Source organism: Rhinolophus hipposideros, assembly GCF_964194185.1.
Source record: "Rhinolophus hipposideros genome assembly, chromosome: X".
Taxonomy (NCBI): Eukaryota; Metazoa; Chordata; class Mammalia; order Chiroptera; family Rhinolophidae; genus Rhinolophus; species Rhinolophus hipposideros.
The window spans coordinates 112,338,984-112,363,778 of NC_138046.1; the positions used below are offsets into that span (position 1 = coordinate 112,338,984).

General features: G+C 36.0%; 1 protein-coding gene and 1 pseudogene across 3 annotated transcripts in view; one reads left to right on the top strand and one right to left on the bottom strand.

The window, feature by feature from the left end:
• Positions 1–431: 431 nt before the first annotated feature.
• MBTPS2 (membrane bound transcription factor peptidase, site 2) overlaps positions 432–24,795 on the bottom strand; it is a 42,987-nt gene continuing 18,623 nt past the window's right edge. Inside the window, exons 6-12 of one of the 2 annotated variants that reach the window (XM_081042574.1) lie at positions 20,885–21,003; positions 19,781–19,961; positions 11,296–11,390; positions 10,735–10,930; positions 9,048–9,123; positions 7,763–7,981; positions 432–735 (exon numbers count right to left, since the gene is read on the bottom strand). In XM_081042574.1, coding sequence (XP_080898700.1) covers positions 684–735; positions 7,763–7,981; positions 9,048–9,123; positions 10,735–10,930; positions 11,296–11,390; positions 19,781–19,961; positions 20,885–21,003 — 938 coding nt within the window. In that variant the 3' untranslated portion in view covers positions 432–683. Of the gene's footprint in view, positions 736–5,031; positions 7,982–9,047; positions 9,124–10,734; positions 10,931–11,295; positions 11,391–19,780; positions 19,962–20,884; positions 21,004–24,795 lie in introns of those variants that run through there. The other variant, XM_081042575.1, reaches the window with a different exon arrangement.
• LOC308494686 (pancreatic progenitor cell differentiation and proliferation factor-like) lies at positions 17,926–18,320 on the top strand (annotated as a pseudogene). Its single transcript has one exon. The product of its transcript is annotated as a pancreatic progenitor cell differentiation and proliferation factor-like (transcript).

Genomic DNA, 24,795 nt, shown 5'->3' on the forward strand with positions numbered 1-24,795 from the left:
TTTCTAAGACTTGGCCTCTGCGAACCTTCTTAGTTTCATCTCTTGCCACTCCATGCATGCAACACTTAGTTGTGCTCAGCATATATTTATTGTTTTAAAAATAAATGGTATTTTTTCCTTACAAAATACAAAACAGAAAAATTGTCTTACTGCTTATCATCAGAGTCCAAAACAATGCCCAGAATATAGTAGGTGTGCAATAAATATTTCTTATTTAGTGAATGAAATGAAAGTATACAATCATTTCTAGTGACTGTAGAATGGGGATAAGTAAGAAAAATGGAAACTTTTTATACCAATAAGCATCTCTTACAGTAGCATATTTACAAGAGTCATACTCTAAAATTTGGCAAGTTTAAAAACCAACTACAATGATCTCAAAAGAAAAGCATTGTAAATGGGGAAAAAAAGCACGCTTAACAAACTTCTTTGAAACTGGTCATTTATTATGAATAGAAAAACTTGTTAAAATCTTAAAAGACATAAAATACAAATTCATAATATCCTCATTACCTCTTATTTTCAAGCTTTTAAATTATGACTACAAATTAATGCATATATTTGAACAAGTAATCAAGGAATGCAGTGTTCCATATTTAATCATTATATAACTAAAACAGATGAAGATAAGATACTTACTTTAAAAATCAGGACATCTATTCCAAAGACACTTTTTTTTACCTTTAAAGACTAATATTAAACAATCCACAAAGAGAAGAATTAAAGCTTGAAAATCTAAGAGGCAAAAACATATTTTAATTAACATGTTGCTGAAAACAGTACCTTCAGATAATGATATACATTAAGGATAATCTCCAGATTGCAAATAAATATTATTTAGGAATGAGAAATGCTATTTCAATAAAAATAAAAACACTTTAAGGAAGTGTTTAAGCTCTCTATTCAATTACAGCACGTGAGATATATTCTCAATTCACTGTATTACTGAATTGAAAAAGTAAAATAATAGTTGCCTCCTATCTAAATAAGGATGACTCATCAAATGAGAGTTAATTTTACTTATATCTATTCTCTCCAAAGGATATAAATTTATACCTCTTCCTGGCTGGTATGAAATATCTCTTAAGACTATCTCCTTTGACATGCCTGGTTAATCATTTGGGGATAACAAAACACAAGGTTATATCCCTACTGTGCACCAACATTAAAATACATTGCATGTAGATTAAAGATTTGAATGTTTGAAAAAAATGAAATCATAAAATTATCCTAAGAAGACGTTTATGAATATTTATAAAACCTTGAGAAGACTTTCAAAACCAAAGGTAAACAACAAAAGGCAAAGAGTGACAGACCATGACATATAAAAACATAAAATAAGCATTATATTTAATTTTAATAGTCACATGTAACAAATCAAATGGTAGAGCTGAGCTGAGGATGAAAAGCAGTTAGAAGACAATAATCACCCCCATGAAAAATGGACAAAAAATGGAGATAAGAAGAACACAGGGCTAATAAATACATTTAAAAATGTTCAACCTTTTTCCTAATCAAAAGAATGCAAATTAAAACGAGGCCATTTTTGCATACTCAATTACCAGAAAAAAAAGAGACGCAACAGGGCAATATATATATAAAACTTTGTTCACATTTCAAGACAGCAATATTTCCTTTAGGATTATCTCGAGTTTCTAGAATTATCAAAAAAAAAAAGAATCATAGATATGCAAAGACTTAGTTATAAGGATATTCCTTATGGCTTTGTTTACAATATTGAAAAATTGGAAATAATAGGGGTTGATTAAATTATGGCAGATTTAATACTGCAACATTATATATCCATTAAAATAACACTAGAAAATTAATAACACTGAAAAATGCTTGTAATACATTGTTGAATTTAAAAAGCAGCTTACCAGTTTATCTATACTTTCATTTTTTTCAATAAATTGCAATTCACTTTCATTTAATATGTTTTCTATAATGAAAGTGTTTTTCTTTTCTAGTAAGAAATAAACTGTTTTTCTATAAAGGCCAAAAAATTACATTACCTATCTCCCTTTTTTCCAATTCTATACTCCCCAATCAAACTCCTCATTATGAACCTCTTTTTCCTAGATATTTCCATACCAGAAAAGGAGTGCCCTAAACTGGAAAAGTTTAACATGCTATAAATTGCAAAGTGCAACCACCCATTGTAGATTTCTGGTGATACATAAAGCCTAGAAAGAAGTTTAGAAGACATTAAAAGATGGAAACAAAATAGTGGAAAGGGAAGAAAAGAATGCTAGGAATAAAGTATGAAAAGTCAGGGACCTATAAAAGAAGCTAAGGTATAGTCAAATATATTTGTGAACCCTTTGTAAAAATGTGAGTCCTGAATGATAAAAAGTAGTAAGAAGGTGATTATCACTGCAGAGAGGTATGGGCAAATGATGTGGATTTACAAAAAAAATCTACAAAAGAACACACATTTAAAAAAAAAAAGAGTTTAGTTTCTTATCTAATTTTTAAAAAAGCAAGTTAAAATAAACATGTTAAAAATAGCTTATTTTGAAATATTAATATCTCAGACTGTCTACAGAGTAGAGAGCTTTCTATTGTCTGATTTATTCCTCAAAGTCCATTCTACCCTAGAATGGCCGGTTAGCTCAGTTGGTTATAGAGAGTGGTGTTAATTAACACCAAGGTTGCTGGTTCGATCCCTGCATAGGTCACTATGAGCTGTGCCCTCCCTAAAAAAAAAAAAAAGAAAAGAAAACGTCCATCCTACCCTAAATTCTCTGCCATGCTTGTTTGTCACAGTGCCTCCTTCTGTTTGGGTAAGATCACATTCAAATGCCTATGTTATATCAATGATCACAGGTTCTTTTGAGCAAAATCCTTAGCCAACATCTTTAATATTACAATTTTAGGTCCATTCTGGGATGGGAAGAAGTAATATTTCCAAGGATCAAGGCCTTGGAGATACACTGGACAACCAGAGCTAGCCTGATGGCACTGGAAGCCAAGAAGGCATACCAAAATGAGGCAAGATCTAACCAGTGTAAACTGAGCTATCAGGGCAAATACATGTCATAATCCTGCATTTTGAAAATAAGTAATTGAAGTACATAATAACTGGAGCATGCCAGGCACCATATTAAGAACTTTATATAAACTTTTATTTAATAGTTTTATAAAAGAAAATACTGTTAGGTCTATTTTAAATATACCTCACTCTATACAGAAAAATAAACCTGGATTTCCTACCTCACACCATAAATTCTAGAAACTAAAGATCTCATTGTGAAAGTACAACTTTAAAGAAAATGGAAGAAAGTGCAGACTATTAGTGTGATTTTGGGGCAGGACAGGACTTTTCCAGTTAAGATCCACAAAACACAAACAATGAATCAAGAAATTAATGGACTTGACAGCATCACACTAGAGGTCCTTGTTCAACAAAGGACCTCATAAATAAAATGGATAGATAGGTGATGGGCTGGGAAAAAGTATTTGAGCATCTAAAATAGACAAGAGATAGATATCTAGAACATGGGTTGTTCCATAAACAACTAATAAGTCAATATTTTAGGTTTTGTGGGCCCTATGTTGCAGCTGCTCCACTCTGCTATTGTAGCATGAAAGCAGCCATAGACAATGCATAGACAAGTGAATGTGACTGTGTTTCAATAAAAACTTATTTACAAAAATAGGTGGTGAGCAGGACTTGGCTTGCAAGCTGTTGTTTGTCAACCTCTCATCTAGAATAAACAAGAAATCCCTATGCATCAATAAGAAAAATGTAGGACACTCAATGGAAAACCCGACAAAGGATATCAATAAGCAATTGGCAGAATAAAAAACTCTATGTCAGGAGCACTTCAGTAAGAAAAGTTGAGCAATAGTTCATAAGAAGGGACAATTATTGAATATCCATGATCTTAAGCTAACTAAAACTAAGATATAGGGGTGTTTTTCTCTCTTTAGTAACAAATTATATTACACGATATACCTGGTTGGTAATTAAGACTTGCAACTTCCTTCTTTAGCCAATTTTTTTGTACCTCCACCCTGAGTACAATCTATTGTATCATTAGGTTCTGAAAGAGGCTTTCCTTTCATTGAATTCATTTGCCAAGATCTGATAAAATATACAATGGATTACTGACATTAGTATGGTGTAAACAGTTAAGAGTAGTTTGCAAATGTACTGATTAAAAAGGCTTGTCTCAAAGAAAGTATATCACATGATATGCCTTAAAAATAAATTTGTCATCCAACTCTATTCCAGTGCTTAAAACCACTTGAGAGTTAAAATAGCTGTGAAATAACTGAAACATTTTTCTCCCCGTCTTTTATCATATGTTCATTTACTTAAAAGGTTAGATTATACTAAAACATATGTATACAATTGTTCGATTAGTCATTAAAAGAAAAATAGTTGACAATGAATTGCACCTTTCAAACAGGTGAACTTTACATACAGTATTTATATCTCAATAAAGTTGCTAAAAAAAAAAAAGGTAGTTTAGATAATCGGTCATCTAATCTTGTGGCTCCTAACTCTAGTACAACTGAACCTGTGGCAAGAAGGAGTGGAATGAAGCTAGCCAGTCAGGAGTTGGGCTAAATTTCCAGCCTATTTCATCTGGTCCTTAGTAACCTAGAAAGTGTGTGTGGGGGGTGGGGGGGAAAAGGGGTGGGGGGGGTGGAGGGGGTTCTGTGGACAAGGGAGGAAGCACTGGAACAAAAGGTCAAAAAGAACCAAATGTCATAGTTGACACTTTTCTTTCACAAATTCCTAAAAACGTAGAGTAACTTAAAGAAGACTTCTGTCAGACACTAAGGAAAGGAAACATGATACTCCTCTTTCTTCATCCATAAACAGGCCATTTCCAAAACAGTAGTGAGCACAGGGATCTCATTTTAAAAAGATTTCTTTCTGTAGCCTGCAACAACTTTCACATAGAGATTGCTTGAGTGAAAACTGAAGGCTGCTTTTAGAATAAAAAATTTAAAAACAGCTGAGATCGTACTGTATGTGAAGGGAACAAATATTTTTAAAAAGACAACACATAAGATGATGATAAAACATAGAATGCTGGTACACGTTTATTCTTTTATTGCTAAACATCAAATGCCAGCAACTATGGTGTCTTCAAGTTAAATCCTAAGAATGAATTACAGCATGGGCAAAAGATTTATAGAAAAAATATCTGTGCACCATTAGTATATGGACATTCAATAAATGCCATAGGACAAACTGATGACTGTGAGCCACATATCTATGAAGCACAATTACAGTTTATGATTAGAACAATGAATGACCTATAAGAGTGATTATCAAAGGGTCAGGTTTAACTGCATGTCTGTTCAAACTGAGATGCTGAAAAGAATATATACATTCTTTGCAGATTGTAGGTGATTTAAAAACAAAATCCTCAAAAATGTAAACAATGCAGAGCAGGAACACTGAAAATAAAGTTTTACTGTTGAACAAAGTAACAACACAGAATGAACACTTTCTTCAAATCCTCAAAATAATTCATTTTTCTAATGGCTCTACAGAACCCAAACATGGATTGTTTTCATAAAGATGATAATATACCAGGGACCTACAGACCTTCCAAGCTACTTTTGGTTAACATGTATTTACAGTAAATATTCAATACTTTTTAATAGCTTACTTAAATAGAAACATGCTTTTCTAATCCATAAATAACCCTAATCATCCATTCAACCACATTTATTAAGTATTTATGATGTCTCATGCACTGTGTCAGGGTTGCAAAGATGAGTATGACATGGTCCTCACTCTAGAAGTGCCCACAATCATGCTGTAGAGACCACATGGGACATTTCTTTTCCTTCTTACACAACAAGACCATTTCTATATAGATGGCACTTGATCTGCTCAATATTCTAATAGAGTGGTCCCCAAATCCTGATCCTATGGAGTAACAGACCAAGGTGTTTAAAAGCTACAAGAAAATTGTGTGTTTGGGCTCTTTTTTTTCACCCAGAAAAAGAAGTTAATGGGTAGGATTTCCTCTATTAATTTCTCCCTCAGTTTTTAAAAAAACTGACCTGCACATATACATTTTCATCAGTAAACTGCTTATGTAAACTAGTCGTGCAATCAAATTAATTATGTATTTCACGACATTCCCCAAGTTCTACCTGAACAGATCTGAACGTCACTCTGCTAATACGCTTTGATCCCGAATGACTGTCTGACTACAAATAGAACAAATGCCTTTTTCCTGGGATAAACCAATCATTTGTATGGCTTTAGTGGTGGTAATAACTGATAACCTCGAGTCATTAATGAAATGCTAAAATTATATTCAATTTCTGTTTAAGAAGGCAGGCAACTTTGTAATACAACCTAAAGAGTTTGTTAAAAATGATTAAAAAGTTTTCGTGCCTGAACAGCAACTCAATGATCTGAAAAAGGTGAACCCCATGGAATACCTCATTTAGCGAAGAAGGTGGATACATGACTATTAGTGTTCTTGACTGTATGAGAGAAGCATGTATTTGTCATCAGAGAAAAGCACGCTCAGACGCTTCTAAGACCAATAGCTTCACACCAGCCTGCTGACTTAACAGATCTCCCAGGGCTGCATCTTCTGTCTGAAAGACCTCAAACTAGGCAGAGCCTTTTCGGGCACAGGAGTCAGTTCCCAGGCTCTGGCAAATCCATGTTTGTGCTCACATGTAGCCATTCTCACTGTACTACCAAGTTTTCTGGGGACCCACCGAAGTAGCTTAGGCGAAAGATGGAAAGCAAGGACTTGATGTTTTATTACTCAACAGAGAAACATGGGAGCCACTGCTGAGGACAGAATATGGTTCAGGGCTTAAGGTAGTTGCCTCTTGAAGTCAGGAATCCAGGAGCTGTGCCCCAGATCGCCCCAGCAGCACAGGAGACAATGTCTACCCTGGAAGGGTTCCAAGTTTCAAAGCTCTACAGAGATTGGTCACGAGTGCTACAGACGTCCTGGGATGTGTCTTGTGATCTTGGAAGACCCAGCTCAGTTCTGAGGTTCATTCCTAATTGCCTGAGCTCACATGCTGCAAGTGGGAGACACTTCCTGCAGCTCACTCTAACGTCAAGGCTAGGTGCTACTTTATGAGGGTATGGGGACACATTAGCAAAGAGGCAACTCTTGTGAGGCAAAACATGTCTCAAGATATTATAGGCCTTACTTCCTACTTTATTCACTTATTTGGCATCATTTGACAAAGACTTTCCCTTTCGTGTCAGCAGATTCTTTTATAGAATTTTATTAATTATAACCTCAGTTGTCAGAGTACAAAATAACACACCATTAAATTTTAAAATCCTTTCCAAACAAGACAAAGGGGAAGAGATAGAGGCCAAGAAAATGCTCACCCCTCCACTTGGCCAACGTCTGGTCTCCTTCAAATCTGGATTAATGATGCATTTTCATTTCAAGGAAATTTCCCCAAGTAATTCCACCCAATTCCGTTCTCCTTTAAATTACTGCAACATAATATGTAGTCACACAAAATGGTTTAACATGAATCTGCACTTGTTTAGAATTGTTCCACAAGCATCTGAAGTTTAAGTTCAGTCTTTAAAACTAGAATGTAGTCAGGGACTATACCTTGCATTTCTTCTGTTTGGCCCCCATCCCAGAGTTTGGATACTCTGGATATAGGAGGAGCTTAAAATTGTTGGCTAAAATGTAATTTTAAGGAAACACTTTATATTTCATACAAAGTAATGTTTTTCAGTATTGTATACTGTAATTCAGAGATTCTGTCAGATGAGTGCAAATATTACCGTGCTGTAACCATCCAGAGTCCCAGGGTCACGTTGGCAGCCAAAAGTACACTGCCACCAAGCAAGATGAAAAATCCTATCAGATCTTTGACATCATTGTCTCCAATCACCGAGGTAAGGGTAGCATCCAGGAAAGAGTTTAAAATCCACTGTCCATCCAAAGCAAAGCAGGGTACTGCATTAACAATGGCCAGAGCTCCTGAGAGGGAAATCAAGTACCTGGTTAAAATCAGTTAAGGAACCGACTGTGAGGTCTGAGTGGAAACCACATTTCTGGGAGTTAGAAGATATTTTACTAGGACTGGATTTGAGATTACAGTTGACTTCCCTTCTTTCTTTGCATCTCTCCCCACCAGTATAGGCCATTCCTTCTTAGATCTCTAATATTTAAAACGAATTATTTACATTATTTCAAAGTTCAAAAACCTTGGCTAGAAAAATAAAGGCCAACCATCTGTAAAGTAAGGCAATCTATAATGAACTCCTAGGAATAATAAGTCTTTCTAATTCTTTAATGATGCAACAAGGAATGTGGAAGGAATAAGAAATAAGAGAAAATTATTTTTTGATCCTTGCAAAATGTTACCTTATATTAGGAAACAGAAAGATTTTGGCCCCTTAAACTCTATTTTACCATAATCTATAAGATTATAGTGTAAATCTCTGAGACAAAGCTGCAATCTACAAGATACAATCCTGATTGTATCCGTTTTTAGTAACTGCTTGTTTGTTTTCCATTTCATTTTTTTTGCAAATCATTGAGGAAAGAAATTAAAGATTTAAAAGTGACAAAAATAAAGAGCCCAGCCAAACTGTTCAGTTTATTCAAATTCTATATAATAACCAATTTTTAAAAATTTCACCTTGTATATGCAAATTTAATGTGTTAAAGAACACAAGATATTTTGTCCTCTGAATTGCTATTTTAGTAGTGGAAATCAGTTTGATCCCCCTTATACATTCCTTCATTTGCTCAGAGCTAACAGGATCAGAAGTGGCAGAATTCATCACCTCACTAGTAACTGAAATTTTCATCCTTTATAAACGTATTAAAAGGTTTTAGGCCTGTAAATTCAACTCTCAATTTGTATTCTGGGTTCCTTCCCTTCTCCTTTGATTTCTTCCCTCTCAGGTACAATCTGATTTTTCAATTTTAAAGTCTCTTTTTTTCAGTTGTTAGCAATTAATTGATAGTTGTATGGTCTACGCATGCTCTATTCAAGGTAAGATTGATCAAGTTCCAAATAACACACTTTTACAACATTTTTCACACCAGAAAGGATACTTGACAAATGTTTCCACAACCACAGGCAGATCTATGCTTAGAAAGTTAAAACGTGGGATAAAACTGGTGATGCTCACTAAAAAAGAAAAATAAGGAATAACGATTATTCATACAGATAAACAACAGCCTTATGAATTTTACCATATGGTCAAAAATTGGACTAGCCTGTTAAATTGGTTGAGAAAGCCTTTCCCAAACATATGTGGGCAGGATATGCCCCACATATAAAAACAATTGATTATTCTAGAACATCTATAACAGTGGAATACAGGAATTCATGTTCCAGTATTCTTATGTTTTGAGGTGAGAATAAGATACAACGAACTATATACCAAGTATGAATACTAAATACAGAGACTAACTTAAAAATAATTTACGTCAAAAGAGCCCTTACCCTTTCGAGGTATAACCTTAAAATCACATTCATTCCAATTATTATGCCACTTAACTTCTGTTTGTGGATTCTATAACCCTATTTTTGTTCAAAACATTTAAAAACTTTCCTGTATTTAGGTAGAACCCTCAGTACTCATTTTCTGAATTACCCTAAAAGGGAACATTTCTTCATTTGTTTGTGTATTTAATATTTGCACTCTAGAGTCACTTAGTTTGTCAAACTCAAAAATGAGAATGATCCAGAATGTATCTCAGGATATGACTATGAAGCAATGAGAGCCTTTCAAAGAATGACATAAAACCCACGTGTCCAACGACTGATGAATGAATAAAGAAAATGTGCTCTGTCCATACAATGGGATATTCAGCCATAAAAATGATGTACTGGAACATGGTACAACATGGATGAACCTTGAAAACATGCTAAGTGAAAGAAGTCAGCCACAAAAATATTCCATTTATGTGAAATGTGAAGAACAGGCAAATTTATTGAAACGAAGTAGTTTAGTGGTTGCCAAATGCTGGGGAGTGTTGTGGAGAAATGAGGAGTAACTGCTAATGGGTATGGGGTTTCTTTTTGGGGTGAAAATATTCTGGAACTAGACTGTGGTGATGGTTGCACAACTCTGAATATATTAAAAACTATTGAATTGTACAATTTTAGTATATGTGCTGCCGAAGTGAGCACAGAATTGTACAATTTAAAGGGTAAATTGTATGGGATATGAGTTACATTTCAATAAGTTATTAAAAAAAGAACATAAAAAAATCTTATACAACAAAATGAGTTAGATGATATGATCTTCAGCCATATGGAGAAGCTATCTATTTAGTCCAATCATGTTGCTGCTAAAACAATTATGCTGGCTCTGTTTTGAAATTATATTCACATAAAATTCATGTGTCATGCACAAATTACTTCATAGTTATATCCCTATGATTTCTGGCATTCTCTAAGGCATGCTGCTCTTGCCACTGTTTTGGGAGCTTGGATAAATTTAACAAACTCTGATAGAATATCTGAGAGATCATCTCTGTGACTAGGGAATAAAAAAGGGAAAACTGTATTACTCTCCAAAGGCAGACATGGGATTCAGATCTTGCTTTATAAACTCAGATTATTTCCCTACTGCCTAAATTTTACTTAATGCTTAAGAATAAGTCAAGAGGACTGAAAAGTGATCAAATTTATAATAAATAAAATTAATGCAAGGATTTGTACCAAGTTCCTACCACTGAGAATATATGCCATCCTACTGATTTTCTGAGGGTCTACCACAATAATACCCACCTGTATAGTGAAGGTGCAGTGGATGTCCTACGTATAACATATCAATTTGAGGTGGGTGTTTCACTTTTATTAAGCGAGTATGAGTTTCCAAAGAAGGTATTATGCAGAAACTTGAACTTGAGCTCTTTTTACAATCTTTATTGGTTCTACAAACCTGGGTGGCTTCAATTGCTTTCCGTGCAGGTAGACATGTATGCTATGAATAAAATATTAATTAGTCAATACTAAAAATGACTTATTAACAAGAAAACACCAAGTTACAGTCCTTCACTATCTTTCATGTCACCTAGCATATCAGGAAAGAAGTTCACAAAAAATAAATACCATTTATGTGCACCTACTATAAATTAGATTCAAGTATTCATTCCACTTTGGTCAAATAAGATATTACCACCATAAATTTTTAAAGATTCTTAGATGAAATGTGATATGTGAAATGTAGCGATTTTAATAAACTGATACAAAGCAAATGGGAAGTTTTCATAGATACCATTTTAGTTCTACTGCTTATTTTATAATGATTATGTCAGACAAGCAAGATTGCTTTTAGGGACAACTTACCAAACGCTTATTAAAATTATTTCTGTAGGAAAAGCACACATCTGTGAGGCTTTGATTGTTACAGCATTCAGTCGAACCATCTAGCCGTTTATATGCTAAAGAGAAATCGTTCATTAAACTGTTATATACAAGTACATTTGTAATAAAAATTTTGCTTTCAAGACAAAAATGGTAAGTAAAACGCATATGAATTCAGAAACAACTGTTTAATTCAGAGTTCAGCTTGATGGCTACTCACTGCAATTCCATTTTACATTATAAAGATATTATGTTCAATTTGAAATCAAGAAGCAACATTTACCCTAGGTTGGCTGTCTTCATATAAACTTACTCACTCATAAAGCTGGAGCTCCAGAGTTTCAGTATATTTTCTAAAAACTCCAGCTGGTCAAGCACAAATATTTAATGAGCCACTATTAGCTGTCCTAATGCCACTGATCCAGTATCACTATTGAGCTCCTGAGCTGTGGTGTTAGCAAACAATGGACCAGAGGATGCCTCAGGAAATCCCTATTATATCAAATACCTATTTGACCTCCAGGCTTACCTTGGGGCTTCCTCACACAACCAGGGCAGCCCAATTTGCCCCCATAGGTGTGCACACATTTGCCTGCAGAGCAATAATCCAGTTATCATTTTTGGAGGACAAAAAAACAGGACAATTGTTTATTCCTACTATTCATTTATTTTTTAAAGTTCTTCGGTAGACTGCTGTTGGGACGTTTTTTTCCAGCGGGCACCGCCACTAGGAGCTTCCATCTCCCTCCTCCTTCGATACCTTATTGGAGCAATTTCCTGCAAACACAGCAGTTAAGAGGCTTTCCCGTCAAAACAATGTTGAACATCACAGCTGTTAGGGACAGACCTCCCCAGCACCTGGCCAGATTTAACCAATCCCTAGCGTCTCAATAGCAATGGCGCAAATCCCCCAAACCCCGAGGCCTAACCCTATAAAACAAAGCGCCCGACCCCGGTAAGTGTTCAGTCTTTGGGAACAATCCCACTGAGCCCACCGGCGTAATAAAGATGTGTTCTCCCTGATCTCTGCATGCCGCTTGAGTCTTTCGGTCCTCGCCATTTTTCTGCAACACTGCTTCACTAATACCAGGGGCAGAATAAGGAAGCTAAATCACTGATACAAGTGGGACAAAAAATGATTTCCATGCACTTATTTTGGAAGGTTTCCTGCATTCAGCAGATCAAAATTGTACAGCATAACTTGATGTATGGCAAGGACCAATTAAACTTAGAATCTTATTCATACTACCCTACTCAGATGTGTGCTGAGAAAGACAAACTCCAGAGCAAATTTATTACACTACTACAAAAACAAAAGAGTATGTTTTCCAGTACTACAAAAAGTTTTTCTATTACTAGAGTGTCTTCAGAAGCACTAGCATGAAAATGTTAGTTGATATGCATTGTGATTTTATAAGGACTGGTATTTCAGCCATAGATATTTGTTTTTAAAGTTTTTTTTTTTTTTTTTTTTTACTAGGTTATTTGAGGGAGACATCTTGTTTTGGCCACATGAAATCTTACCTAGCCACTGCTGCTCTCTCCTTGGCTAACACAAAGTGAAGAACAAAACAGAGGTGAAGCAAACTAACCAATGCATCAATTTCTCCTCTGCATTGGTTGGCTGGCTACATGGGTGGTTTTCTTATCAAAACAATAGGTATTTAAATTTTGTGCAACAAGTCATATTGAAAATATGAAAGCAAACTGAATATCTAATGGCACTGACAAACCTGTGCCTATAATCACTCGCCAGCCCTAATGATAAAGATAAGGTAAAAAGTTCAGAATTAAAAAAAAAAAATCAATCCAGGCTAAAATCCTGTGTTCTCTTTGATCAGTTGCTAAGTCCCACCAATATTTACCTCCTCATAATTCTTCTCCTTACCCATTCCCACTTGAGTGCAGACTCTAATTCCTTCTCACATGGCCCATCTGAAACAAATGCTAACGGGTTTGTTTGCTCACCACCTAGCTGGCACATGCAAACCTGTCCTACACACCGAATGCTTCAGATTAACCTGCCAGTGTAGAACTGTGAGAATATAACTCCGCTAATCTAACATTTCAAAAGACTCTGCACTGCTCCCAAATAAAGTCTCAACTTTATAGCCTAAAACTTAAAGACTTACCACTTTTTACCACCTTATCGTATACTATTCTCTTGCTGAGCCAAATGACTAGCAGTTCCTTGAGCATCTTCTAGTCTATGGTACTGAGGCTCCTTTCTATCTTGGCCTCTTGAAATTAAATTCACTGATGAGGACCGACTCAAGGGTGGCTGCTATGAAACCTGCCCTCATCTTCTCAGTCAAGACTGACTGCCACCAACTTCCACAACTCCCAATGTTTCTGGTGATTACTTACATTTAACCTTGTTCTGTAATAATATGGGCATAGTCTGTTTCTATGACTAGACTGTGAGGTCCTTGAAGGAAAGGTTTCTCAGCATCTTACATAAGGTGGATAACTCAATATACACTGAACACTTAAATGATACCACTTCCCTTTGTATTCATAATTAGTTTTAAAAATTTACATCTGATGCTTGATCACTAACTTTTCTTGGAGGATTGTATACAATAATACAGAATGAAAGTCAAGAATTTATCACTGCTGATACAGTATGTCTGATGACACAAATGCTTAAAGAGGCCAAGTACCAAATAAATGAAGTACCAATTAAATGAAGTGGATAGCACGTGGAAAAAATAGGAAGTGATGGGGACTGTGAGTAATTAGAAAATATAGCTCCTGTTCTAAGGGGTTACCCGCCAGGGCACTCAACTTGGGACCCAGATTTGACACATCGGCCATTTTATTCCAAGAGAAATCAGAAATCTGGACCTTCATGTAAAACCTCTTGAATCTTAAATATTGGCAGCCAATTAAAATGTTATAAAATACAGTGCAAGCCAAACCAGATACATCTGTTGAGGCTGGATTTGGCTTTAGGCTACCACCAATTTTCAACCTCTGGGTAATGGCTTCTTCCTATAATGATTATTTCAACCGAAAGATAAATCCACGGCTGTGGCTGTCCTGACAAGATTAAGTACCTCCTGACACACAGAATTTTCCAATAAAAAGTTAAATATTTTGTTACCATGGGAGAAGTAAACTCGATATTTCTGTTTACCAATTTTTAAAAGTTGTAGGTTTAAAAACTATTTTATTTTATAATCTTTTCTACTGGGTCACATTCAAGAACAAATTGCTCGACCAATTTCTGTGATTCAATTCTTAGCCTATAAGATAAGGACACCATAGACAATATTCACATTAGTGTACTTCCATCAAGCATGAGAGGCCAATCCAATTCCACTTTGAAAGGAGAATTCCAGACTGCAACGGGAGGTCCCAGAGGCACTCACCGGTTCAATTTAACTCAAGTTAAACTGAAGATTAAAGTTGTCCCTTAAATCTCCTTGGTCTGGGAGACAATTAAATTTAAGACCAGATCAGTTCCATGATTCTACTACAGGGAGAACCTGCATAGTCTGAAGGTACTCTAAGATGGGACTTACGATAGTCATAGAAATAGTCTAGTCTTCAAAGGATGGTCTAGACCAGAGGCGATTTTGGAATAAGGCTGGAAAGAAGAGACTTTTTCAATCTATAGTTCATAGTCCCTACTACTTTCTATATCACTGAAACAAACTGAACAATTTTCTTACCCTAGCTTATTAAATATATAAATGTAGTTAGAGCTCCAACACAAGGAGGCAAGCCTATTTATTCTTAGTGCGACAGACTTTCTACCGGCATTGCCTAGTAAAAAGTAGTTTACAAGTAAGAATGATAAACTCTCTTTGTCTTTAATTTAGGATCGCAAAGAAACAAACAGTGGATTACAACTTGATGTTCACAATGGGGAAAACAGATACCTTTCTTCCAAACATTACAAAAAATTTAGGCATAAAAACAATCTGGGCACTAAAAATACGTGGAAATGATTCCTGTAGTTTTCCTTTTATTATCTTAAACTAGATTGGGAAGTGTCTTTTCTCACTTTCATTAAAGATATGTGAGACAGGACAATATTCCTGCTGCCATGTAGTTACAGGCATATACCCTCACCTCCTCGTAATAGGAACACAGGCTGTTAAAGGGGAATGCCTAAGTCTGGTCTCACAGCTTCATTTTGGGAGCAGTTGCCTTCAATCTTGTGCTCCTTAGAATGTAGTTCAAATGCTACACTTGCTTAGTACAGCCTTCATTACACAAGATAATGCTTTCAGAATAGAAAAAAGGAATTCTGCTCTATGCATATATAAAATGATATGAAACGAAGAATGTTCTCTCAAACTAAGGAGTGGATGCAAGCTACTTGTTAGGAAAATAATCCCGCCCCCAAAGAGTCAGACTAGTTCTTCTCTGTAACTTTTGATTCCATTCAAATCACTAAGTGGCATATAGACACCCAGCAATCTAAAAGTAGAGGCTTGAAAGTGAATGGGGAAAAGTTTTTGCTTTTTGTTCTGACCAGGAATGAGACCAGATATCTATTCTAGGTGTAAAGGGCTCTAGGTCCTCAACCAGTGTCCTTTTGGGGGCTTCCTGGAAAGGTCATTCAGTCTCCAAGAAGTGTATGGGACAAGCTATTTAGGTTTGCCCCATGCACCAAGAACAGAGGTGCAATTAAACCAGCCTTGGCTCTGTTGGTGATATTCCTAGTTTAGCAGGTTAATGTTTAAAAATCAAAAAGGAAAAGATTAACAGAAGAAAAAAGCAGGTCCCAACAATTTCATAAAATGTACAGTCATTTCAGATAGATTAACCACATTTTTCTAATTTGCCAGAAATCTACCTGTTAATATTGTAAGGAGAACATCGAATCTGCTTAGTTAATACCTTAATTAATATATTAGGGAATATCTTCAAAAATTTAATAATATACCTGGGGGGGGGGGTGTCAAGGTATAAAATAGGAGGTAGAAATGATTGCTTGGGACAGCTTATGAGCATTCCCAGAGTCAGGTCTTTCCAAGGTGGCTTTATTGTTTTGAAGTGGTGTTATTCCTAGAATTTTAATTATGTATACTGAATTCCACTCTAAATTGAATACGAATCACCTTTGTATCATTAGCCCTTTTGTATTACCATATTTAGCTCTATCTTTCCCCTCCATTCATAATGAAGAAAAAAAGGGTACTTACATACATGTAAAATATTATTAACCCATAACTTTCTTAAATGTCAACAGCCCCAGTGGTCACGTGTGCCATTAAAATTAATCTAGTATATATTTCCAATTATATTTACTGTCATTAAGATTCCTGTAAACTGACTAAGTACATGTACTCATTTAAAAATGGTTAGAGGGGGGCCGGCCCAGAGCCGGTGGCTCTGGTGGTTGGAGCTCCGTGCTCCTAACTCCAAAGGCTGCCGGTTCGATTCCCACATGGGCCAGTGGGCTCTCAACCACAAGGTTGCCAGTTCAACTCCTCCACTCCCACAAGGGATGGTGGGCAGCGCCCCGTGCAACTAAGATTGAACACGGCACCTTGAGCTGAGCCGCCGCTGAGCTCCCGGATGGCTCAGCTGGAGCGCGTCCTCTCAACCACAAGGTTGCCGGTTCAGCTGAGCAGCACCCTCCACAAGTTAAGATTGGAAGGACAGCAACTTGACTTGGAAAAAAGTCCTGGAAATACACACTGTTCCCCAATAAAGTCCTGTTCCCCTTCCCCAATAAAAATCTTTAAAAAAATAAAAATGGTTAGAGGTACAGTTTTATCATATAGTCATGTAATATCAACATGAATTGTAATACATGTTGCTTCTAAGGAGATTAAATAGATATTGAAGAATTATTATTTTGGGATTGATTTATTATTAGTGTGGAAGAGTAATATCTGGTTTAAGTTTTTCAACAAATACTTCCGAAATATAACATATGACCTATAAGAGTGAAATATTAAAAAAGTTAATATGGAAAGAGTTTCAGAGTATTTTAAGGAAAACTTTGAGTTCTATTCCAACAGGAAAAGGACAAAACCTTAACCATGTAAAATACAGATGTCCTATATAAAACATCTTGTTAGAGAGAGCTTTATTTATTTGATTATTGTGTCATTTTGGCTTTTGTAATTCAATACAGATGATACCAAATATAGAGAGACTGGAGGAAAATGATAAAGGACCTAAGAAATACGCAATAATGGATTATTTCTCTTAGAGAACACCACATTGTGGGTTACATACCAACCTTCTGTCATCTGAAAAGTTTTGTAAGATGGTAAGTGGCTCTTGATAGTAGGAAAAATTTACAAGTATTTCAACCTCAAAGAATCGGGTTAGCCCACTGAACAATCTTCACATCACCACGAGGGACATGAAGACACTGTGTGCCTTCTGACATGATGCGATAGGAAGTACTGAGTGCTACCTGTAAGTATTTTTGATCCCCTCCCCCCCCAAAATAGATCCTGAATCTAATCAAGCTGCTAGACCTAATTATCGTTTACAGAAAATTACAGGGGACGTCTGAACATGTTACTGACACCATGAGGATAAGATATAGTAATCGGACAAATACAAGATATGGGAAATCTGACAAATGACTCGGGTTCTTCAACAAGTGATATTAAAAAAAAAAAAGTCAGGGGGAATTGTTACAAGCTAAGCGACTTAAAAGACAACCGAAACAAACAAACAAACCATTAAAAAAACCGTTTAGGGACTCTTGTTCATTTGCGAAGGGGTCGCTGCCGAGGTTTCCAGCAGCTCACAAACAAGAGCATGGCAGCTGTCGCCTCCAGCGGCTCGCTTGTGGCCACCCACGACAACTACTGGCTCCGCCTGGGTTCCACTACCAGTAACAGCTCCTGCCTGTGGAAGTGCCGAGTCCCCTGGGGAAGCCATTCCCCACTACCCTAGTCTCTCCAGGGCTGACCCGGGTCACTCCTGGGTGAACTTCTTTTTCAGGAAGTCCACTCTGCCATTCACGGCCACAGTGTTGGAATCCCCAGAGCACTTGCAATCTCCCCAGGCCTTCAGCAGCATGACCACCTGTGACCTGGCTGGGGAAGCCACAAGGAAACAGCCTGGTGGCCAGCCCAGCAAAGCCAAGCCAGGCCCCCATCAACCACCAGACTTCCAGCGGTGCTAGGTTCTTTTGAGCCCACCCCTTCCCCACACCTCTCCCATCCCACCCCACCCCACCCTATAGCCTAGGCAGGCTGCAACAAGTAGAAATTGGGTTCCTTTAAATCAAAACACCAAAAAAAAAAAAAAAAAAGGAACTTGAGAGAGCTTCACTCTTTACTATCCAAGCCACATGTGAGCCTTCCTGACATCCCATAACAGTGTGCCTTGCACCAAATAAACAAGCAGCCAGCAAAAAAAAAAAAAAAGAAAAGAAAAGAAAAGAAAAAAAAGGTTGGGGGAAAACCACATAGATATTAGGAATTACTATTGATTTTGTTAGGTGTGATAACAGTACTGTCATGTTTTAAGCACCATCTATTAAAGACAGACTGAAGTTTATGGATGAAATGACAGGATGCCTGGGATGTACTTTAAAGTACTCCCCCCAAAAGTGAGCTGATTGGATGAAAATAATTGGCAAAATGTTGATAATTACTGAAGCTGGGAGAAGGATGCGTGAGGTTTCATTGATATTACTCTATTGACTTTTATGTAAGTCTGAAAACTTTTTATAATAAAAGTTCTTAAAAATGGGTTATACATGAAAAATTACATTTGAAAAAAAGTTTTAAAAATCAGTTCTTACTGCTTTGCCATTGTTGTATACAGTACTTCAGTAAAGTTATTCTTGATTATTAATCATATCTCCTAACCAATACATGTGGACAAGTATCCAGCACATCTTGACTTAAAGATATAGTCTGTGAGCATAATTTGTATTTTCCAACACTTTCACTAATTTGTGCCCCCATAATTTTGTATAAAGAGCTGGGAAGCTGATTTCTCAGAGCTGAAAGAACTCAAAATAAATTTGGTAGCTTCTGAGAATAAACGTGCTTCATCCTGCCCCTTGCTACACGGAACAACAGATCTGACTTCAGAGGGTATTTTCAGAATCCAAGATGACTTCCTCTGGATGACTGCCACATAAAATAACTCTACCCCAAATAGCTTTGGACACACCACCATCCATATAGCACAGGGGTATTTAATTACTGAAATGTAGTTAATTGGTTATGGTCGTGCTGATATAACACAATTTTTTTCTTTTCGAATGCAGAAAGAATTAGATACTAGAGTCCTGAAAATCAAATATGATATTATGAAATTAAAAGTTAAACAATAATATGTAATAAAGGAAACATACATTTTAGTATTCAACTTACCAAGAATGTTTACTAGTTTGGGCCTATTATTACTTAGCTGATTTGTTTTAAAGAAATTAGAACAAAGTAAATCTATAGACATAATTTAAGAATTGGTGAATGGCAAGTACTGCTGCTTGAAGCATTATATTATACTGAGGAAATATACATACCTCTCACGGGGAAGCTTAACTGCTGTAAAGTTGATGCACTTATGCAGTAACCAATTTGAGGTTCATAGGCGATGGTATCTAGACATTCATTCCAATCCTGTACATTAGTAACAGGACAATCCTGCAGATGGGTCACAAGGTCTCCCACAAAAAGGCCTCTGGGTCCAATGGCAGGTGAGTCCTTGGGAAGAGGGCAGAATCAAATCAGATAAACTAATCAGAAGACAAGCTATGATTAATCTGAGTAAAAACAGTTAAAGACACTGAATTGATTAAGTAGGATATTTTGAATACAGAAAATAATCCAGCTTTGAATCCAAGATGTATAGTCCTAGAAAATTAACAAAAGAAAACCCAAGAATTATAGTTACTTTTCCTGCTTCTCCAAGAATTTGAATTTTTTGCAATTGGAAAAAAAAACCCAAAAAACCCACTTGCCAACTGTTAAGACTAAAATGACAGTTTTTCACAAACTGCTAATTAAATTTTTTGTGTGAAAATAGTCATCAGAATGCCTTCATTTTCCTATATCCTCTGTGGGTAACGTTGTAAAATGAGTCCTTAGTTTGAAACAGTGACAAACATGCAGACAATATTGTCAGCACAATGACTATTTGAGCCAGATGTTCACAAAGGTAATTTTCCTCTTCCCTAAGTCTGAATAGAAGACTTGATACCATCACAGTTGTTTTTTTTTCGCTTTTTTGTCAAAGAGAGTGAAATAGAGTTGAAAACAAGTTCCCACCAAATGCTCTGGCTGGCTAGCTTAGGTTTCATATTCCTTACTTCTTAAGAGTAGACATTTGACTTAAAAGCAGAGTATAAAAATAAACAGTAAAGGTAAATGATGCATTTAATCAACAAACTACAGGTAGAAAATCTGATACTATTTTTGTAACTCAGAACAGAGACAATTTTCAGTATTTGTAAAAAGCCAATGTGTTCACATAACTATTTGTTCAATGTGAAAGGATCACCAATAATGTCTTCAGGAGAAACTGAACTTTCTGTATGTAAGAACTTGAACATAAGTTCCTGACATAAAATGTTAAGTGTAACATCACAAAATCTGGTGAAAAAATGTCCAAGTAATCCATTATTTACCTCAGCAACTTCAGTGATAAGCACCCCGACTCCAGTGTAGTAAAAGGGCAAGAGAATTACAGGGAGGAGAACAAGAGCTAAAATACCCAGGAGTGCAAGGACAAAATTATGCCAGATACCTGAAAAGAGAAAAAAGGAATAAGCTCAGACAGGGGCAGGAATGATATAGGTATTTGGACTTCATAACACCTGGGCATTCTGATAAATCAGTAAAGTAACCAGAAGAAGCTGTGAGGCAGATAAACGTACTTACTAGTACAGCACACAGATGTTTAGTTAGAGGCCTCTTCCATTTCGGATATTACAATGTAAAATAAGCTTGTTAATACATTAGGAAGACCATATGCTAATATGATTTAACATGAATAAAATCTATATTCTATACCTCTGATATATAGAGGGTGCCAAAAAAGTAAACACATTTTAAGAAAGGAAAAAGCTGTATTAAAATTGTAATTAAAACGATAACAGAAAATGAATACAAGTCATGTGTATACTTTTTGGCACTCTGGTATATAACACAAATAGGAAATTTTACTTACTCTACCCTCTTTTCAGAAAATGTATACATTATTAATATAAACATACCTGTGATCTTTGAAAGGAACTTCAGAACTATTCAAATAAAAGCTAAGGTGAAATAAAAAACATTCTTGCTGAACTGGGGTATGGAAATCTAAAAGGTATTTGGAAAAGAGATTGAAGAATTAAAGTATTATGGAGAGTAGTATTGGTGGACCAAGTAGATGATGTATCTTACATCATATCAGATTATTGCCATCTCTACCATATATACAGAGATGGTTAGGTGATGAACCCAGTGGTGTGCTGGAGCGTACTCCTACTGCTTGCCAAAACCTTACCAATTCTTCCTTCAGGGACTTCGGGTTGGCACCTTGAAATTGGTCATGGTAAGAGTACATATTTACAAGCCAGAAACCAGCGAATGCTACATCGCCTCCAGAGGCAGGTGTTAAACATACACTGGCACACTATGTAACCCCTCCCCCATCCCTATCTTTCCTTTCTTTTACTACAATTTTTCTCACTAAGCAGCGTGGGGGCACTACTAGCACTCTGAGCAGTGCGATTCTTGGTTGTGCAAGTCTGTCCCTTGTATAACAGGATACTTAGCATTCCTGGCTCCATCTACTAAATGCCTTTAGTGCTCTCCAGTCACTGAGACCACCAAAAAATGCCCCCCATTCCAAACATTGCCAGGAGGGTGATAGCATCAGTGATAGAGAACCAGTGTTCTATAATGACTGAAATGTAAGCTAAACACATTTCCCAGACTCTCAGGGAGCTGACTATGGACATATGACTGTTTTGGCCAATAGGATGAGTGGAAGTCATGGTGATATCTCTGCCCTTACTGGCTGGCATATAGATACTGTGTTTCCCCAAAAGACGCATTAGGGCTTATGTTCAGGGGATGTCATTTTGAAAAATCATGCTAGGCCTTATTTTCCAATTAGGTCTTAATTTTCAGGGAAACAGGATATGTGATGGAACTAAACCTGAGTCTATAACATAGAAGCAGCATGTTGGAAATACTAGTACAGCTAACAAGGCAGAAAAGGCCTGAGTCCTTCAAATCACAAAATTACATCAATGCTGAACTACTTAAATTTGGAATGTTTTATGAGCGTTTAAGCCTGTTATTTTCAGCTATTACAGCAGCCAGATACCTAGCTAATAATACATGTTCCATGTACTATATTTGCATTAAGATGCCACCCCTTCCCCGAGGTGTTGTAAGTAGTTAAATTGCAAAAATATCCAGAGCAAGTCTAGTCTAGGAGATATCGATAAACAATCTTTTCTGTTCTATACACAGACCTTTTAAAAACACCAATGGTATCACATAATTTATCAAAAACTATATTTTGCTTTTTCATTTATATATTTTGGATTTGTACCTATGGTATCTGTACATTTCATATCTATCCCATTTCTTATATCCACTACAGAGTACCTCATTTTTTAAAAAAACATATTGACTTTTTATGAGGTTCCAAACTCATGATCACTTAGGCTGTTTTAACTTTTTCATATCATGCTGCAACAAACAGCTTGGCCCATATTGTTATGCATCTAATTACATAGAAATGGAATTGTTGGATCAAAAAATATGTGCATTAAAATTGACTTCCAATGCTCCTGCATTAACTTATGTTCTCATAACTGGCATGTTTCCTCACCTTCTAAACAATGCTGGATGCTATCATAATTTTAGACTGCCATCTGCTAAGTGAAAAGTAAAATCTGTCTTAATTTCTATTTTTTTAATTATGAGTAAGCCTGTACATTTTCCATGTTTATTAAAAGGCTATTTCTATTTCCTTTGTCCAAAAACTATTTCCATCATTCCCTATTTATGTTTTTTGACTGGGTTGTTTTTGTTTTGTTTTACTGATTTGTATGTATTATTATTTGCAATATATGCATTGAGGAACTTGGTCTTTTGTAAGAGGTATTACAATTTTTTCCTCCAGTGTATTGTTTGGCTTTGTTTATAGTTTTGCCTATGCAGACATTTTAAATTCTGGTGTGGTCAAATGGTTCACTTGTATTAAACCATTCCCAGTTCAAGATTATAGAAGATACCCGTGTTTTCTTGTATTGCTTTCATAGCTTCATGTAAAAAACAAAGTTAAAACAAAACAAAAAACCCCACTGACTCTTTGACCCACTAGAATTTAATGGAACTAATTTAGGAATACAGCTATAACCCTCTTATCCCCTCCCACCCCTGACAAGTTGCTAGTCCCAACACAATTTCACAAAATAATCCATCCCCACTGATTCAATTTATTACCATTACCATGTGCTGAATTCAGCTCCTCCACAACTCAGGATGGAACAGCCCACCAGGATGGCCTAAATGCTTGCACCCTCACTCTCTCAGAATGATACCACCACACAACTATGGCTCTTCCCATCCAAACCGTAGTTAGGAGGGCACACAGCAGCACGGATTCCTTGACTCTCTGGGCAGCCTCCTATCTCTTGTCAGGGATGCAGCTGGTACCAGATCACCCCTCTAGAGTCCAGATTTGCCCATGATGGCTAAGTGGCAATGAGTGTGGTAGAATACACATTTCCTTTATTTTAACAACCTCTTGTCCATTAATGATTTGTTTATAAGTACATCAATGCAATTTTTGTTAGTTTTTACTTCCCCTAGAACAGGGTTTCTCATATTGGCATTTTGGGGCAGATAATTTTTTGTTGTGGGGGACTGTCTTGTACATTACAAGATGTTTAGCAGCATCCCTGCCCCCTATCCCCCAGACGCCAGTAGCACCCTCCCTATTTTCTGTATTTTCTATGGTATTTATACAGGCAAGTTATTTTCTCTTTAGAACACGTATTTTATTTTTGCTTTTTCTATTAAACGAGTTGTACATATTGAGTGTTAAAATGTACTTTGTATAATGCAAAATACATTGTAAAATGTACAATGTATAAACAATTACAACTACAACTGAGCACGACTCTAAACAGGCAAAGAAATTACACTAAACAGTACCTAACAGTATTTGGAGGAAATAAAATGACTAAAATAGGCTTAAATTGACTAATACTATTAAATTACATTTAATACTCAATACTACATAATTAAAAGCTAAAATATAGTTATGCAAAATGTGTTAACATCAAAAAATACAACCAAAATTAAGATAGCAAACAAAACCTATATAACCTTTTTTTAAACAGGAAAATACTTGTATGCACTTAAGTGTTTACTTTTCTAAAGAAAATCTATAGCAAAGTTATCAATCTCCAGAAAAAACACACATAAAATTACTAAAAGTATAAATATGAACATTTGGAAAATACAGAACTTTTAAAATTTATAAGCAACAGGTGAACTTGAATACAAAAAGAAATCTCATTTTTAGCAC